The 20,023-nt window shown below is 42.0% G+C and overlaps 1 protein-coding gene across 6 annotated transcripts in view; it reads right to left on the reverse strand.

Moving 5' to 3' along the window:
• Positions 1 to 19,305, reverse strand: part of tnrc6c2 (trinucleotide repeat containing adaptor 6C2) — a 52,758-nt gene extending 33,453 nt beyond the window's left edge. For 4 of the 6 annotated variants that reach the window (XM_086211259.1, XM_086211258.1, XM_086211257.1 and 1 more), the window contains exons 1-3: positions 18,474 to 19,305; positions 7,407 to 7,507; positions 7,049 to 7,070 (exon numbers count right to left, since the gene is read on the reverse strand). In XM_086211259.1, coding sequence (XP_086067385.1) covers positions 7,049 to 7,070; positions 7,407 to 7,469 — 85 coding nt within the window. In that variant the 5' untranslated portion in view covers positions 7,470 to 7,507; positions 18,474 to 19,305. The remainder of the gene's footprint in view (positions 1 to 7,048; positions 7,071 to 7,406; positions 7,508 to 18,473) is intronic. The other 2 variants (XM_086211255.1, XM_086211256.1) reach the window with 2 other exon arrangements.
• Positions 19,306 to 20,023: the final 718 nt, after the last annotated feature.

The following is a 20,023-nucleotide window of genomic DNA, read 5'->3' on the forward strand; positions in this document are numbered from 1 at the left end:
TTTTTTTTAAGAAAGTACAAACTGAAGCATTGCAGACCAAACCTATAATTGGAAGATCAATGACTCACCAAAATAATCATGACTCATTGTCCATCAATGCGAGGCAGGACTGAATGGAGGTGGAAGTATGATGTGAAGAGATAAACTGACCAAAACAGTAACACACTGCTGGAAACAATTAAGCGTCTTTGTTGGAAGAAGTAAACACAGAAATATTAAGGTTAGAGCAGTTCAAGTTACTTAGACAGTTTTGTGGTAGTGGCATTAAAACCTCTAATTGAAGTTGAAAAGGAAAGCCAATTAAATAAGCATTTGTAACAAGCACACTGTAAATTCCATTAAACCCTCCAGCTGAGGCGCTCCCTGCAACCTTGCACAAAACTTTTAATTACAGCCCTTCTTCTCACTAAATGGTTAATTACACACAATGAAAAAGAGAATAAGAGCAAGTGAGCATAGAAGAAGGAAAGAGTCTGTTATTATAAAGAGAAACTGTGATTGGTTCCCCAAGCATAGTGCCAGGCAGTGCAGGTTCCCTTCTCTCTTCTGTCTATTGTCTGCAGAGCCCCGTTAATATGCAGCCATGTTTGTAGTGTGTGTGTGTGTGTGTGTGGGGGGGGGGGTGACAACACACTCAGGCCCTGACGCCATGCACAATGGTGCCTTTCTCTAGCCTGTAGAGACCGGCTGTGTCTCACCAGCTCTAGGGTTGAGGTCTGCAGCTATGTTTAGATCCCCTCCTAACTCTGCTAGTGCATACTCCTGTTTAATTGCTATTTTTCATTAGTACTGTTGTTTTACAAAGTAATGAACATCTACAACCCAAAACACAGCTCCCTGCATACTTGAGATCTGCTCCAACTCTTAAATGTTCACATCCATAGTAAATTTTTTTGTTACATTTAGGACTATCTACTGATATTTCTCATTACACTTGAACTTCAATTGCCCCTCCTCAGTGTATAGAGTATTTTCTACATTATACAACATGAAAACATTCTGTTCATGACTTGAGTTTTATGGAAAGCTATTTGAATGGTCCGAGCTGCCCTGAAACAAGATGGCATTTCCTTAAATGGCTTCAGTTTGAAGTGTTTTAGAATGATTTGAGGAATATCACTGCGTTGCTTGTAATAAACAAACTGTCATGGTCGTGAAAATGGTTGAAAACAACAATGCATTTGGTATTTGCAAGTGGAAATAACAAGGGTGCTGACTTGCACATATAGCAGTGAAGTGACATCCAATCACCGTGGGGACTAATGCCAGGTGTACCATGTACTTAAGAGTGGTTCACTTGTGATCACATCACTTAAACCGCGTATTAACACACAGTCTGAACAGGGCCTATGAGTTCCCATCTGTCTGCATTAGTCGTGAAAAGCATTAACTCCCTCAGTCACACACAAAATTAAGGCAAAATTTCTCACCCCTCACCCTTCCGATCTAACAGCCAGTTGCCTAGGAGACTTGCCGCACCTCCATTTCCCTCTTGTGGCCTCCTACGACCTCTTCTCATGCCAAGCCTCTTCCACCCTCTCCATCTAATTAGTGCCCCTACCCCCACTCCATGCCAGGCTCTCATCGCTTTTTCGCTTTCTTTCTCTCTCTCACTCTCTCCCTCTCTCCCTCTCCCAGGTCATGGTTGTTCAACTCAGCTGTGGCTCTCCTACATGTCAGGATTATGACAGATTTACAGCAAGGACACTCCTTTCCTTTTTAGCCCTAATAGATGCTAACTTCCTCTCTGGGTTTTGAGCTTTAACTTGATTATACACCTCCAACCGAGGTCAGTGCCTAAGGGCACCCAGCGCCTGCAGATACATGTCGTTTAAATATGATAGATATGTAAAATGATACAAGCCATCTTTAAGTTTAAAAGATTAACATACTCATGAGAAACGAGGTCTGCGGGGTCGTAAGAACACAGAGAATTCACAAGCAAGTGGAGCAAAAGGCATTTGGAGTTCAATATAGTGTTGCTTGATTTAGTTAAAAAGTCATATTGTGATTTTTTTTTTTTACACCCTGTTGCAATATAATAAATGGTATCATGGGTCTACTTGCTTGGCTGTAAAAAAAATGCACAGGGATTACTATTCATTTTGAAATGTGTATTTCTGTTCAACTCAAAACTAGCATAAAAAATACACACAAAAAAAACTGCATCTGCACAAATGTTTATGTGGTTTCAAAATAATGTTTTGTTACATTAAATAAAAGGCAAAAGTCTTAAAAAAATAAAGTCATTTTGGCTACACTCATCGGAATACTTGCATCTTTTTTTTTTTGCACAGGCTGGCATCATATTACGATTCAATTAATTGTGCAGCACTCGCTGAAATATGCAATATCAGAGGCAATGGAGGATGAGTGTTCGAGCGTGAGTCTAAGGTTCTGTCTAATTTGACAGAATGAAAAGACACTTGTGTTACATTTTATGTATTTTTAGAAACACCTTCATTCAAATGAATTAAACTACCAGAACAACATTGCGCTGGTACTTATTTGCTTCTTTGTGCTGTGACTGCAGTTTGACGATGACCTGTGGGAAGAGAGAGGAGGACCCTGACCTAAACACTGACAGCCTTTGAACCATCTAAACATGCATGCTCAAACATCTTGGCCTCAACGCACCGGCTGAACTGTCATTCATAACCGTTGAGCTACATCCTATTAATCTGCCACGTACGTGACATGAAGCAGTTCACTATTGGGGGAAGAGAATATTGGGCAGCGGGGGCGGGGGCATCAAGTGGCCTCTCTTGTGAATGATCCTCCAGCTTGAATACACAGAGAGGAAAGCATTGTTTAAGTTTGTGAGTCCCGCTTGTTTCCTCTGTCTGTGCCCCCCCCCCCCCCCCTTCATTTTTCCTGCAGCACTTGACATGCATGCAGGGGTGAACACATGGGGGGTTGTGGAAAAACAATTATGCTTGGCAGTCATAAATCCACAGGACATAATTCACGAGCTATTCACTATTAATTCTTTGAGTGTTTATAAATGTGGTTAAGTGAAAAGAAAAGCAGCCTGAATGCTAAAGTAAATTAGCCTCTAATTAGATTGCAATTCATGAAATTCTCTTTCAAAGTGTTTACGCAATTAATAGCATATGAAATTGCAAATTAATCCAATACAGAATTATGCGACACACTTCTGTTTATGTGCGTCCCTCCCCACTTTGAGAAATATTAATGCTGTTATCACCGTGATGACACTGTGTAAATAATGTGTCTCCCCAGATCCGCTGGGGCCGAGCACAGCCAGAATGAAATGAAACAAGCGGAAGAAAGCGTGGGTGAGGAGCGGAGTGAGGGACATGACACTGACAGCCATTATATTTGTTCTCTAACCTTTCAGCAATGAAAACTGCGTGAGAAGCAAAAAATGGAGCTAGCAGATTCTCTGATAATTGGGTTGTGGGAATGCGACAGACTGAATGGAGGTATTAAGGCGGTGTTCTACACTTGCATGTAGCTACCAGTTCCATGAATTGCATTTGAGAAACTTTGTGCTTGGGTTGTGTTTTCTCATAACTTCATGAATCTTTGAGCATGGGATTTTTATATGTTTATGGGTATGATAAGTGTCACCATGGCTGGAAAATTACAGCTTTTCTGTTTGTAATTCACAGTGTAAGCATTTGCTTCAAACCCCACTGAGAATAGATTGAAAAAGGATTCACATTGCTGTATGCAGCTTGCAGATCTTTTAATGACTGTCAAGCTGCAGTCACATGAAGCTAGATTTGTACACTTCATGCAGTCGTGTGTGTGTGTGTGTGTGTGTGTGTCTCTGAGCGTGTGCGTGATTTTATTATATGTGTAGCAGTCAAACTGACTGATTGTGACCGCAGTGGTGGTGGTGATTGTGATGAAGCTGTCCATGTGTGCCTGGGGTGAATAATCAGCAACCCTTTGAGATAATGGGTGGGCAGGCGGGAGGAAGGGAGGGTAGGTAGGGGTCCCCGCATCACAAGTCCATCCTGTATGGGTAGGTGAGGTAAGGTGGGTGGGGGCAGTGGGACACCACCTCCTGGAACCCTACGTTCGGTGAAGCTCCATGCCTAATGGGGGGCAAAGAAGTTAATTCTACTGCGCTGAGGCTTTATCTCATTTTCATACATATGAACGCACCAGGGCCGAGATCGATTACCACAAACAAATTGAAATGCCTTGCACCGGGGAGGTCTGCAGAGAGGAAAGCAGAGGAGATGCTGATGATGGGGGAGGTGGTATGCATTTGTGTGTGTCTATGAATTTCTGAGAGTGTATAAGGAAGGCAGAATTCACTGATATGGATGGAAGGACACAAATCACTCCTGCATACTGATTTCCACCTTCCTACTGATACACACACAACTCTATTATTTGGTGCCATGCATGAAAACTCAACTCATTCCAGCTGCCGCAGCCTTCCCTCTAAGAGATACTGCAGATGGGAGGTTAAAAGCAAACTCGCTCAGGTCATGATGGCTCACTGAACGATTAGTCTCCAAACAATCCCTCTCGCTCACTACTTTCTTTATTGTTCAGTCTGCATGAGTACTCACTTCATACACCCAATCAGCTTCTCATTCAATGTCCCTTTCCCTCGCTATCTCTCATTAAACATACCATAAAATAAATGTCCATGCCATTAGTCCCCTTCAATATTAGCACCGTCATTGACTCCTCATGGTCATTTTTGGCACGCGTCAAAAGTACTCAATGCTTCATTATTTTCTTTCTCCCTTCATTTTTTGCGTCTATCCTTTTTTTTCTTCTTCTCCTTCCCTTCTTCTCAATTCCTTCGCCTTAGTCATACCCATGGGCGTCTCTCCCAGAGTTTTTCTATTCCCTTTATGACTTTCAGCATTTCCTTTGACGCTCCAGCCAGTAATGCTTAAAACAGCCATTCACATACTACGCAATAATTTAACCAGACAAATTAGATTTCTTACTAAACAATTAATGTATGAATATTACCGCTGCAAACTGCTGAGATTTTGGAGCAGTGTAAAGAAAAGCAGCTCATTAAATCACAAGACACTAATGACATTTTTCCAGGGCCAAACCACAACATGGTCAACATTTTGAATTATGAGCTTCTTCCACTTCTCTTTAAAATAATTTCTGACCAATCAATGCAATGGGACAAAACGAGACGCATCAAAAATGTGATCTTTAAGTAAAGTATATACCTGCACTTTCGTTAAAGGTATGTATAAATTCCAAATATATGACATACAGAGACTCACTTGGAGATACAGACGGTGTTATGTTGTTTGCTTTATGATTTTGCCCCTGTGGGTTGCAACAAACTGATAGCCTCCATCTAAACTCTTATTCTAGTTCAATGTGTTGCCTCTGACACGCAGATAATTTTAAACCAAGAGTAGACAATAAAAAGCAGACTCAAGGCGACTTATTACAATCACAGAGGTGCCCTGAAGCATATAATTTAACCAAAAACTCCTCTTGTAAAGCTGGTTTACTGCCAAAAGGCTACAGTTGAAAAAGCCAGGTTTTAGGTGTGAACTGTGCAAGTGTGAAGCTCAGTGAATCTGCCCTACGTAAAGAACAGTTTTTCTCCCTTAAAGAGTGAAAATGTTCCTTGTTAAACTCTAAATACCATTTGTGACAAGCATGCGCCATCGGTGTACTATACAAAGAGACATCCATTCATACATCCAGAATTCAAATACTGCCACTTGAAGTGCTTTCTCCCTTAGATAGAAGCATTTCCATCTCATAACTTGAAAAAGAAAAAAACAGCATTAACTGATTTAAATAAGGAATACACCAGCATTGTGCAGAGCCTGTGGAACTTGGGCAATAGGTCAAGCTCACAGACAGGACACTGAAATACAGGGAGGCAATTAAATAGGCAGGTCAGAGTTCAAGGCAAGCTGTTATGACCTTTATTGAAGCCCTGCAGTTACACCCAGATGGCCACGCTGGCAGGGACAACAAGCACGCCAACAGGCACGACGGAGGGATTTCAAGGCAGTAGCCGGGCAAATGTATCATCTCTACTCTGGCAATACTATGAAATAACAAAACCCATTTCATTAATTTTAAATTTCAGGAATCGCTGCTGAAAAAACAAATTAGCTGCTTGAAAGCTAGCACTAGCCAAAAAAAAAAAAGGAAAGCAGAAAAAAAATACAGGGCACCAAGAAGAGGCGAGGGCCTAAAAAATGAACATCTGCTGGAGCAGGACTTAATGGGTCACACAGTCATTCATCATTTAAAACAAATCGACGCTAAGAAAGGCCAGAACATTTGAACATATTATTCCGCTTCATCTATCTCCTTAATCCCTGCTCCTAAATGCTCATGTTACATCTAATTCTGGATTATATGCATTCAACTAGAAGTATGGGACTTAAAATTACCATAACATTATGAAAATTAAATATATTTAAAGCACAAGTCCACCTTGCCTACCACTGGCAGCATATGACATACAAGGTATGCTGTTCAAATTTCAATCTGAAACAGCAGCACATACTGAGAAAAACTATTTTTGCAATTGAGAGAACACCGAGTGCAGCTGAGGACACTGCTCTTTAATCCCCACTCTCACTGCATTTCAGTTCAACTTCATGCCCTTCTTTTATTTCACTCACCTTCTACTTTCCTTCTTCAACCCCCCCCCCTTCCCCCCCATCCCCTTCCCCCATCCCCTTCCCCCACCACACTCAGTGCTGTCTGGATGCCCTCATGCTTCACTGCCTGGTGCTGCAGGCGCACTGGCCGTCACTCCACATTTAACTCTGCTGTATTTGCCCTGCTGCGTGTATGTGTGTGCCTGTGCGTGTGCGTGTGGGTTTGAGACTTGGTGAGTCAAACGCAAATGTGCATGCATGTGCAAACTGTGTGTGTCCATCTGTATGCAAGAACACTAAATGCTATGTGTGTCTACCGCATGAGTAACGTCAGTGTGTGCATTTACGGGTCAGCGTGTGTTCATCTGAGTTGATTATTGCCTATCAGGGGCAGCCTTTTTTTTTTAAGGAATGTGATAGATGCAGGGATGCTGTTTAGAGGATATGGGACTCACCTTTGGGTTTCTGGTCAGCAGCCTGTAAAAGGAGAGAGAGCAAGAAATTGACTGGCTTGAACTAAATATACATGGTGGATACTGTGTAATGATGTGATGCAATGTGATGCAAATTGTAAATTAAATAAAACTGATCCCAGCTAATGCATAGCTGTCCACAGTGAACCGAATAAGTCAACTGTTTGTCGATTAACAAACAGAAGTTTGCTGCATACATTTGCAGAAATCACCAGGGATTTTATTCAAAGTTGATCATTGGAAGTCAAAGTTCAGGAAAAGCATTAACTGTACAGTACAACTCACCCTATGCACTAGACTCAATATGACTTTATGTGCATGTGCTCATTCTTATCCTCACCTTTTTCTGAGCGATGTCCTTCTTTATCTTTTCTTCTTGTTTTTTCTTTTTCTTTTCTTCCATCAAATGGTTCTCTTTCTTCTGTTGCTAGCTTCTCTCAGCTGTGCAAAAAGAGAGGAAAAGAGTGATGAGTGACACATGACAGAGGGGCTCAGAGTCGGTCTCCGAGTGTTGGTCGTGCTTACATTATTACAACTGTGTACACGCATGCACCCCGACCTTCCTTTATGTGTACTGTTGAGACACAGCCACCGTGTCTTAGCATGGAACACCACACAAAAATGAGCCACTTATGTTCACAGACACACACACACACACACACACACACACACTTTTAGCCCTTTTTTCCAGCCATGTGAAAGTCAGAGCCAAAATGCACAGTCTGGAAAATGTTTCCATCAACAACCTTCACGTTATACCATTTATAGCAGATGCTTTTGTCCAACATGACGCACAACAGTAAAGTATGTCAACAGGAGTGAAACAGCTGCACATCATGGTCTTCATCAGATAAGATACTTTCTAAAGTAACAAGTAATATTTGTTGAAGAAGTTTTAAGAAGAGAAAAGATGAAATCAAGAAGGGCGAGGCGTAAGCTGAGGTGTGTCAGTGGTCTGTGCTGACAGACGGCTGGTGATTTAGCCTTTCTGATACAATCACCGTAGCCATAACTGAGAAATATTTTCCAAATTGGTCAAAAGCTAAAAATATAACACATAAAGGAGGGAGGAAAGCGGGGAAAAAGGGATAACACAAAAGGCGTAGGCATGAATGGGAAGGAGAGAGAGGAAGTTGGTGTAAAAGAGAAAAGAAAAAGACAATCAGTAAGAAATAAAGAAGCCAAGGTTTTAAAAGGACTGTGGGAAGGACTAGGTAAAGGCTAATAGATTGACAGAAAAAGACATAAGGACTTTTTTTTTCTTAACCAGGATCTGTTTCTAGCGGGTGTGAGTCCAACTAGTTGGACAGCTAGCCTGGGGGCCAGGCGAACTAAGTGCTGCATTTCAGCCTGTATTTCCTTTGGCTCAGCTTTAGTGACAGCTCCTGGAAACTATTAGAGGCATGGGCTGGGCCAGGAGGACTCTATATGTGTGTGTGTGTGTGTGTGTGTGTGTGTGTGTGTGTGTATTTAGCCTTTTCTACACACGGTGGACACTATTCTCTGACACACCAAGATGTCATCAAATCTCCTTTACTGTTCTTCAAAATGTTCAAGTAAAATCATCCATTTCCGTGTGAGTGTAAAATAATGACATACTGCGATTTGATGCTCCCGTGCGCACACACACATACAATGATCCATTGTGCTTCATCCTCAGTGACTACAAGGACATGTCTCTCTTTCATAAAGTTCCTGACTGCTCAAGCAATTTCCAAAAGCTCGGCGAGACAAAGTTTAAAATTCAAGATCATTACATGCAAAGCGTTGGGTCAAGTCAATCTACACTTTTTCTTGAATTCAAAACAAGAATGGGTCTCTATGCCAGCATTAATAGAGAACTCAATGTCCTGCAACTATTTGTTGAAGTGTGTAAGTCTGCAGGAGTTTAATCAAAGCTTTTCCTACTGGCATGGAGAAGAAGCTGTCAATCAATAGACAGAAGAGGACTTACAAAGACTGTCTGAGGCATTGAGAGACAGACAGAAAAGAAAGTTATACAGAGGTAAGAATGAAAAGAATGAGATGGAGGTGGAGAAAAGAATGAATTTAAGAGGTGTTTCAGACAAAATATATTTGATCAATTAGTTTTTAGAATTTTAAGGATTTGATTTTTCTTTTTTTAAAAGATGAAAATCAATTTTGGAAACACTGCGACTCAAAAAAGGACAATGCCAACATGGAAGCACAAGCGATAGAAAGTGATAGAAAGTGTCTTAAGTCTGTGGCCGCTGATGACATCAGCCCAGTTTATGTATTCCATCATCTGAAACAGAAGCATTCAGCAAAATGGGAAAAGTGTGTGTGGCACCTTAAATAGCCTAAAAAACATCAGCTAACATAATGGGTAACATGAGCAGAATCATTTTCCCCTAATATCTCACATGATAAGGGATATGCTACGGGTTTCAGTTTTGGTGAAGTTTTGTGTCAAAGATATGGTGCTCATAGACACTTACATGGTTAAAATGAGAAAAATTTATGTCTTAAATCAATTGATGTGAGGGGGGGGGATTCACATTTTGGTTTTAAATCGCTCTGCCTCACTACAAGCTAATACCTGAAGCAACACACCCTGCCCTGTTTTAATGTAAGGCTGTTTTCCGTCTCAATTCAAGCAAACATCCTTTCACTCACACACACGCACACCCACAGGGGGTCTTGTTTTTCATGCCGATTAATCTGTGTGCATTATTTTGCCTTCTCAGCAGCGAAGAGAAAACAGCCCTTCAGCAACAAACAGAACCACATATTATTTGTGGATGTGTGGGTGTTTGTGAGCATCTAAATAATTGTATAAAGCATGTGTGGTATGTTCAGTAGCCTATTACTCTGCCAGTCTCTTCTAACATTTGAGTCAATTAAGCTTCTCCCCAGTCATTCAACCTGTTAACCCCCAACTGAAATAATCACCCTCCCTTAAATTGCTAAAAAAAAAACAAAACAAAAAAACAAACAAAAAAAACATTTCAGCATCTAAATCTACCAGCTGGAGAACATTGAACTTATACTTTTTTTTCTGAAAAGGGGCTCCACTTGCAAGCAGGGTGTGCAAAGATTTAATCCTTAGCTGAAGGTGACTCAATGCTGTTCAATATTTGAAAGTGAGGACATAAACTGCGGGTCAAAGATATTACTATTGAGTACGTTATGCCTACAAATTAATATTTTCCCTTGTCAGTTTTCTGAAAATTCTGTTCAATTCTAGCCTGATAAATCATACTGTGCGAAAGAAAGCTACAGACTCCAAACGCAACACAACACACACACACACACACACACACACACACACACACAAACCACAGTCACATAAAAATACCAACACACACTGGGAAGCTTGATGTGCACAGGCGGGAGGCAGTTTGTCTGATGCCTGCCTTTTTCCGTCAGAGATGCTGAAGGGGAGGGAGGTGGTAGAAGGAGAGAAGTGTGGGGTGGGGTGGGGGTCGGCTGAGAGGGAGGGTAAAACCAGGCAGAGGATGAAAGCAGACACACAGCAACACCAATTAAGAACGACAGCCGCCGGAGAGCCAGACAGAGAAAGAAAAGAGACTATGCTGGAAGAGAGGAGAGACAGAAAGAGAATCCTCACTGGAGAAAATGGGAAGTTGGGAAAAAAAAACTGAGCTAAGCATGATTGAGGCTGGCAGACAAGGAGAGAGAGGCATGTGGAGGAAGAGAAAGAGGCATTGAAATATCCATGCACCTTGATTGCTTATATCTACAGGGCTTGGAAATGTGGCGGTAAGAGGAGTGAGGGGGAAAACCGTGCAAGCGTGATAGAAAAATAGAAAAAACAAAATAAAAAAAAAGAACTGCACTAGCTTGAAGGTTCAGAGAGAGAAGCGAGAGAAAACTTAAAACGAGAAAGATCTACAAGGAAAACACGCAGCTTCACGTGTTCTGAATGTCTGTCAGACCAACCACAGGCACACCACCAATCACAAAGGAGGAAAGTAGGGAGTGAAGAAGAGGAGACTCTTTCAGTAAAAAGGTTCGGTCGAGCCACAGAATGTGGCCACCATTACCATTACAATTCAGCCAGCCACTCATTCTTGAAGCGTTCAAAGAAGCCACAAGGTTCCCCAAGGTCTTATTTACATGGAACATTATCATGGAGAGCCTGTACCTGGTGAATTACTCTCCAGTACCTGTTACTGCAGCCACATACCTCAACAGCTGTCCACAAATGTGTGATGGTGTTCATTTGTGTTTACTCAACCTTGAAGTCTTAGGAGGAAAAAAAAAAGACAACCCTGTTTACTCCATAGTAGATGAGCAGTAATAACAATGTTGATATTGGTCGTGCGTCTCCATCCTTCAGTCACACCAAAAGTCTCAATAGCCACTTGGGTTGTACGCATTCTGTGCATACCAGTGTTGCTTTCAGCAGGTGGAGAGTGGCTTGTAAAAATATACAACACACTTTATTGCTACTAGCCTGGACTTGATCAATGAACTGTAGCAGTAATATTCTTGGTCGGTGGAATCTGTAGACGTGGGACTCCGACTGAGGGCGGACGGGTGGGCGGGTAGAGAATCGCGATGAAGGGGAAAGCAAAATGAAGAAAGAAAGTCAAAGATTCGGATAGTGGGAGAGTCTGAACGGTCCTATAAATAACAGCTTTGAGGTTTGCCTCCAGAAAATTAGCTCTCAGTGTCTTGGCGGCTTCCTCTGCCAAGTCGATATGAAACTTTAACAGGGTGGCAGCTCATTAAAAAGGAAAACAGTACAATGCACAAGACCAAGCAGGCCCACTCGCTGCCAGCTCTACAACTAAAGCGTATTGAATTCAAGAAGCTGTCAGACTGTGTGTTGGTGTGCATGTTTGTCTCGTGATTGCTTTGTGTTTATGAAAATACATAATTGTGAATATTCTGCATATGCCTGCATATTTTGCTAGGTTGGGAGGAAAATGTTGCCAGTGTAATACAGCACATAAAATGCAATAACTCCTCTTGCAATATGTTATTATACTTTTATTAAAACAGTTGCCGTTAAATCGATTCCCCAGGTTTTAGTTGGTTTACATGAGACGTTGGGATAAGCATAATTTAAATGTGCCAATTCATAGTCGATATTTTTGCTAAAATTTGCTGAGATGAAATGCACTCTAATTACTCTTTTGAAATTCTTGTTATTAGAGCAATATGATATAATGAACTTCAGGAAATATGTAGATTGTATCTTCTTTTTATGGATCCATTAATTGACGTTTACAGCACTGGAGAGACACGTATCCAAGGCCTGACAATGGTCAATAACTGCAATACAAAAGCTGCAAACCTTGACTCCACTGACCCCATTAAACTGTCAAAATCACTAGAGCCAGACTGAATTAAAAAAAAAAAAAAAAAGACGAACACACAGTCACATACGACGCAAGAAACGTTAGCTAATCAGCTGAGCTAGACTACCCTCAAGGTTACTCTGACACAGCATCCCCCTATGGGCGCTCACACACACACACACCAAATGTCAATCTGAAAAAAATTCACAGGTTGTCAACAGTGCAACTAATAGCAAAGACCCTGTGTGTGTGTGTGTGAGAGAGAGAGAGAGAGAGAGAGAGAGAGAGAGAGAGAGAGAGAGAGAGAGAGAGAGAGAGAGAGAGAGAGAGAGAGAGAGAGAGAGAGAGAGAGAGAGAGAGAGAGAGAGAGAGAGAGAGAGAGAGAGAGAGAGAGAGAGAGAGAGACAGAAAATAAGTGCTGTGTTCAGTTGCGGGGAACAGAGTCTGATCTGATGCAAGACAGGGAGAAAGGTCAACAGAGGGAGAGAGGGGAAGTAACAACCCCTTCTCTGATGTGGTGACGATGATGAAGGAATACAGAAACATCAACCACCTTACCTTGTACAGCTGTTACAAGAACCTATACGTTGGTACAAAGTCTATGACTAAACTCTGAAAAGGTGACAGTACTTGCTTTTAAGATCGTACGGCATGTAGCAAAGACACTGAAGGTGCTGTAGATGCTGTACAATAAAAAAATGTGGAAAGGTTATAGCCGGTATAGATGCAGCAATCAGTCTGCCTGTGGAAAGAAAAACACCAGCGAGAGTAAGGTTTCCACTGGTGTCGCAGTATTAGTGAGCATGCATTAGTGCGCTTCGTAGATGCGTGTGAGACAGTGAGCATTTCTGAAGCTAATGTGCAGAGCTGCAGTGGTCTGAATTAAAACCACTACAGATCAATAAAGGATGGGATAGGCATACACAGATCTGTGTGTAGACAGTTAAGGCCATTTGTCAGTAAATCAATGGTTAAAGCTCTCAAGAACTAAGCTAAATTCCATTTTTTGCTTGCCAACTGTTTAGAGTAAAGTGGTTTATTCTTAAAGCGAGAGAAAACTTTGACCCACGTTCACTTAAGGTGGACTGGCCTTTTAAGTTTTCATTTGAGGGACAAGCTATATTGAGCTTTTGCTCCTTTTTTTTTATTGATTTATTATTTTCGCATCAATTTCGCATTTGATATCCTGGAAATTCACTGGTATTGCTGAAGATCTTATTCAGTTTCTTGTATTGTGACATCCCCCATTGTGGCATCATACTGAGATCAAGGCTCACAAAAACATCAACTATAGCCAAAAGAAATGCCTTTTAGCTCATGATGCATGGAGAAGACGGGAAAATCCGGAGTCCATTTCAGCATTAAAAGAGTTGTAAGGAAGGTACAATTATGTACCGGCATATCAACTTGACTCAGTTCATTAGCCTCCTCATACAGCGTCTTAATTTGGACTGAAGCTTTGTCAAGCATATTTATTAAAACTTTCATCTTCCCATGGTTTTTGACTATAGTGGGTTGCATCTCAAACCTCCTAATACATTTCTGATGATGTTTCAGCTGATATTAATAATAAAATAGCCAAGATAATAAGCAAACGATCTCAACTCATCGGCCTGAACCAAGGTCCTAGTGCAGGACCCGGCAGTGCATACTCAGGCTATTTTCACAGCCTTAACCGAAGGCTTTGGATGTGTTGTAGTGCCTAAGTCCTGTTACATAATAAGTAAGGCTGTCTAATGATAGTTTGGAAGTGAAAGGGGGAACATTTAAATTGGATGTCCTGTATATTCTCTGTCAGCTTCCATGTGATGCCCCTCTCCGTCGCTCCATGTCTCTCCAATTAGCCGACAAGGAGCAGAGGGAGGGAGGGAGGCCCCAAATAAACCTCAGCACATTGAACATTCCCCTGGACCCTTGCCAAGACTCACAGGCAGCAGCTTGCCAGGTTGGAGCTTCCCTTCCCCCCCATACCCCTACTTCAATGCTGACCTGGCTTACCCCTGGTGGGCCCCCTAAGCCCCTGCCCCCTCCATTGGCACAAACATTGAACAAGCAGGAGGGGGTTAAACAGACCCCCGAAACCTCATCTGTTCTAACCCTCCTATACGTCTTTCACACAAAAGCCCAGTGTACACTATGACATAATAATGAACTCATATTGCAAATATCACATTGCAACCATTATACCAGACTGGAGCTATATAGCTATTTGGACCATTCTTTGATAATTATTTCACCTAATTAAAAATTAATGGAACAACTGCAACTCCCTCATTCATGTGCAGGATATTTGAAATATTGGTCTAACTGTAGAAGACTGAATCCGAGTCCAGAGATGTAGACCCAGACTGGGTCAGGCTTTGTGGATCGATCATCATCAAGGGTAACCCAAAATTTTCAAAAAGAATAAAAGAACTCACTGGCATGAAAAATATCTTGCACCATTAATGAAAGAAGACTGACTGAGCTCGGAGGATTCTGGATGCAGCAACTGTTTCTGGCTTCCCTGTTTAATTGCTATAGAGAAATGACAGCTCACTACAAACACTCCTCGCTGAGTTCTAGGCCAAAAAATAAACTCAACCATCAGGCACGTTCTCATCTTATCGCCTTACACTTGGAAAAAAGCTATCAATAGTGAAGAGGAAGAGGTTCAATGGCATTTGGCAGCTTCCAACTGAATCCAGCTGATTCTACTGTCAATGCCCCCCTACTGGAGCAGCACCCCGTGGTGGTGTTAAGCGTGTTATCTACCACGGCTGTGCCAGCTTTTTGAAAGGACTCATAATCACAGGCTCAGTAACTACCACGGTCAGGCCTGGGCTAAGGTCAATGACGGGGGGAAAAGGGATAGACAACACAAGCCACTTTTGCAAAGCACGACTAAGTGGGATTTACCAGAGCCAACGCAAAATGTCTGACATGGTACTGAAAGGACTTTGTTCATTTGAATTTGCAGACTCTTTGGCAAACTCGACGACTATGATACAAAAAAAAAAAATGTATAAAATGAGAACAAACACTTGTGTATTGACGATGCAGTGACACGAGCCAAACAAGCCTATTTACAGTTATATCTGGTGTTGTGGTAGAAAGCAGGCTAATGATAGCAAGCTGCGCACTAGACTGGTGCACATATTTTATCAGTGGAGGGTCAGACAGGGGGAAGCAAGCCTTGGATTTCCTTTTTAACAAATGATCATGCCCTTTAGGTGATAAGGGACTGCAGATGGAGTAACTGCCAGGATTTTCCTCATGGGTTTGTTAAAATACACTCAAAACAATGTCTCAAATCAAACAGCCTACAGCTTGAGTATTTCCAGAGCCAACATTTGGGGTTATGGGCTTACAGGTAGTGTGTTGCCAAAACTGCGATGACCGATCCATTTTAATAGTTATAATATTTCAGCTGTAATGTTTGTGTGCAAACTTGCAGATGTTGGCACAGATCGATAAGAGTATCCATGTCCTCTCAGTGGATAATTTATACATTCCCATGGAACCCAAAATAACAAAAGCAGAGGTTTTCAAATACTCTCCAGTGAGTAAAAAAACATTTGTAAGAGGACTCAAACAAGAGAAATACAACTGGCATCCTCATCACGATACAAAACGCTGCTCCTTGGGGATATCCCTAATGCTGGCTCCTCAACAGCTATGCACACCCTCATTTCCTTCAAGCGTCCTCTAGATGAGCCACTTGCCTCGGGAGGAGTGGGACAAAATGTCAATACCGCAATATATCCTGATATTCCCTTATGCAATGTTTCAACACACTGATTCCAAATGCTCATATTTTATTAAAACAACTCATGTTACATGGAGCCCATCGCCATTGTGACAAGTTGTTTATTTGAACGTGTGTGTGTGTGTGTGTGTCAAAGGGGCACTAAGCAGCATTTCAGTGACTAAAATTGATGCTCTTTTTTTATTGCCTTTGTATGTCTGTTTAATTCCAATTCTACATATTGTGATGTATCATGAATCATGTCACAATGCATCAATAATTAGAGAATTATGGTATCCTGACAGAAGTGCTGGGTGAGTTACTCTGATTCCCATCATCAGCTGGAGGTGCATCTATGCTGCTAAAGCAGCTGTGTGACAGCATTTCCCCAATAACGGCCCTGTGTGTGACAGCGTAGGGTAAGTTCAAGTTGCCAAATTAGTAAATCGCAACAATGCAAAATTGTACTGGTGTTAAATGCAGCGCAGAAATGCAAAACAAAAGTGACAATTTTCAGCAGGTCAGTGCAAAAGAATGGCACTTTATACACTGATGAAACAATGTTTTACTCTGCGCAGTGCCACAAAGAAAAAAAAGTGCAGTTTTCTTAAATGATCATGATCTCAACCCTGTGTTGTTGTTTTTTTCCAGTCAGTGAATTGAAACTGTAATCAACCAAACAGTAAAGACGAGGGATTTTATCTACCCACCCAAGCAGAGCCTATGCATGGGAAACACTGGACATCTGACTGCAAAAGACTTCACAAACTAGTCAACTCCCTCCTCCTTCCAGCCGTCCCTCCTCCTCCTTTTCATCAGTTTTACATAGCAATGTTTTCACCGCCAGCCCCTCACTGCATACTCATCAGTCTTTGGGAAAGATGGGTATGTGTATAGAAGAGAGGACCCTTGACCCTGGGTAAGAGAGTCTGTGTGTCTTCAGTCAGCTGGGTGTCTAGGACACACGGGAAGCACCTCATGACCTGATTAACAACAAGGCATTAACCAAATGCCAGGGCCTTGAGCTTAATAAAAATGGTCACACGCTCTTTTTTGTACTTGCTTACTGACACAAACACAAAATATCCTTGGCAACACACACTCACACTCACACACACAAATGCCAAAAACAACCCCCTTCCACCCACACCTGCAAACATACACATGTATGTGCGCCACTGCTGCTCGCACACATTTTTCATTTCATCACCTCACTGGTGTGCGACGATAGAGATAAGACAGTGGTGACAGAGATGACAGGGGGTGGGGGGGTGGGGTGGGGTGGGTTTGAAATTGAACGGGAAATTATGTACTTCAATTAAGACACGTGGAAGAGATATTAAAAGCTGTACTCCAGTGCCTGGGGACAGGATGCAGGAAGAGGGGGATGCAATGGAAGGCGACAGTTCAATCAGAATCCCCGGCTTTCTCACTGAGCCGGAGGGTGGAGGAGAGGAGGAAGTGCGACAGGATAGCTATGTTTAATAATGTACTTGGAATTAGTGTAGTGGAATGTACATCAGTGTAAGAGATATGTGATGTAATGCAGCCACAGAATAAACCCAAGACCGAAGAGGAATGGAACGATCTCGACGAAATGTTTTTCAACGTGACTCCTCTGGCACATCGAGAAAACCCTGCAGCTGCAACGTGCAGGCACAAATCAAAAGATTTTAACATGAAATAAGAAGGACGCAGTTAAAGATCAACCACTATAAACCTTTCTGGTTAAGAAAACCATCCTTTAATAAATGAAACATTACAGAGGGAAGGCAATCCTCTCGGTGAGTCCGAGACATCATTGCATTGTCCACTCACATGTGCAGTGTGTTCCAGTGGCACTCAACCAATCATAAAAGAGCTATGATATAACACAAAGTTCCAAACAGTTTCACAGATAGCCCCTCCAATACATCCAAAATCTACTCAAACACACTGTAGTGAAGGTCCAACAGAGAAATATCAGAAAATATATTTCGACTTTAATTGGTTTAAGTATTTGTATGCAGATGGAAAGGTATCACGGAAAAGTGTGAACCCTCTGGTTGGGCATCCCTGTTGATCCAACAGAATATAACTGTTCCTATTTTACTCGGGATTCCCATTGAGGAAACCCCTTTGGGTTACTCGTATCACTTGGGAAGCTGACGAGCCTTACAACATCCATATAATAATAACCTAGTAATGACGTGGATATACGAAACACTGAGAACAGCTTTGACGTGACACATCAAATAAATATAAATGACGACTATCGATGTGGTAACGAAAACTGAAATGAACTGGTTGACATTAACAATAAATAAATAACACGCTCTGACATTAGGAGGGGGTGAAAAAAGCAGCTAAAGCTCAATTATCAGAGAAAAGCTGTTAATCTTTAACTTACCTTGCGTTAACCACAGCTTTGGCAGCTTTCAGCGAAGAGTAGGTGCATGGCAGAAACAAATAAGCAGAAAAAGCATTCTCCGATGTCCTTTTCTAAAGTTACCCGTAAAGAGATGGAGCAGAGATACAGTCGCAATTGACTTGGCAGATACGCCGACTGCTGCTGAAGCAGCTTGGTGACAAAATCCCGAGGTAAACAACGGCTACTTAGCCAGATATACACACAGCAACTACGGTAATTTAGGCTTTCAGCACAAACATTAAAAAATATTTCGTGAAACTGGACTCACCCATAATAGTTTTTTGTTTGATTAAAAAAAAAAACCGTCACGATATAGAGAGGGGCGGGGAGGCGAATTAAGCACAAGTAACAACAAAAACAAAATATAAAAAAAAAAAACAAACGCGAATGAAATGACCTTTAAAAGCAGCTAAATTGTGTTAGCTAACGTTAGCTGGTCGACCTTTACGGGAGCAAAATCAGAGAAATCAGGCAGTTTTACACACGCGCGCGCGCACACACACACACACACACACATATATAAAAAAAAAATCGCCGATTTGAGTTCTGGCGTAGAGAGCAAGCCGACGGTCCGTCAGCTAGTTAACTTGTTTTAAAGTGCAAAAGAAATGTTTTTATTTAAGTCGCCAGCAGGACGACTCCCGACGGGCTGGCTACCGCGAATGCAGAGTGAGAAGCGACTCCGGGGAAATACATTCTGAGAGGATCCAGACAGCGGTGCGGACAGTCATGGTAGGCGTTCAGTGAGCTCTCGGTGACAGTGGTCTCGCAGCCATTTTGTTCAAACTAACAACACCGCAGTCTCCCTCTCCTCCTCCAGAGAGCAGACAGACCAGGAAGCGGTTCCAGATACGTCACTCCCGACCAACCAAACACCAGAAGCTAACCCCGCCCGCCCCGTCCACCGCCCTCTGGACCGCCCCTCCCTCCAAGCTGCCACCGCGGACGGACAGACAGACAGACAGGCAGGCAGCTCCTGAATGCGGGCTGAGTTGCTGCTGCTGAAGCAAGCAGCTAGCAGGCAAGAGGCTGGAGCAGAGCTGGGAGGATGATGTTTCAGGGACAGCTAAATATCTTTAATTCAGTTTTAATTGAGTGGAAGCCAGGTGTTTTTGAGCATAAAAACAAGTATAGTGTTTGCAAAACAAACATTTTGCTATGCCCTGAGATATAACTTGTTCCCTCAGTTTATTTATTTTCAGGCCATAATATGCAATCTATTCCTTCATTTGAGTTATTTTAAGGCAACAACATACACAAGATATAAATTGCTCTTTCAATTTAGTTATTTTGAGGCCGCACGATAGAGCTTTCACCTCAGTTGGAATAGTTAGTGGATATATCATGTTCCCTCAAAGTTATTTATTTTTTTGAAAAAGTTATCACAAGTAACAAGCTTTATTATCGTATGGGCTCAAAATAAGTACATTTAGGGAACAAGTCACATGGCCTCAAAATAACAAATTGAGAGCATATTCTCCCTATGCACACATTTTGATTTCCCTCAATGGCGGCACCTGGGCTCTGCA

This window comes from Aulostomus chinensis, chromosome 8 (genome assembly GCF_037954235.1).
Source record: "Aulostomus chinensis isolate RoL2024-O1b breed Wild chromosome 8, RoL_Achi_v1.0, whole genome shotgun sequence".
NCBI classification, from domain to species: domain Eukaryota; kingdom Metazoa; phylum Chordata; class Actinopteri; order Syngnathiformes; family Aulostomidae; genus Aulostomus; species Aulostomus chinensis.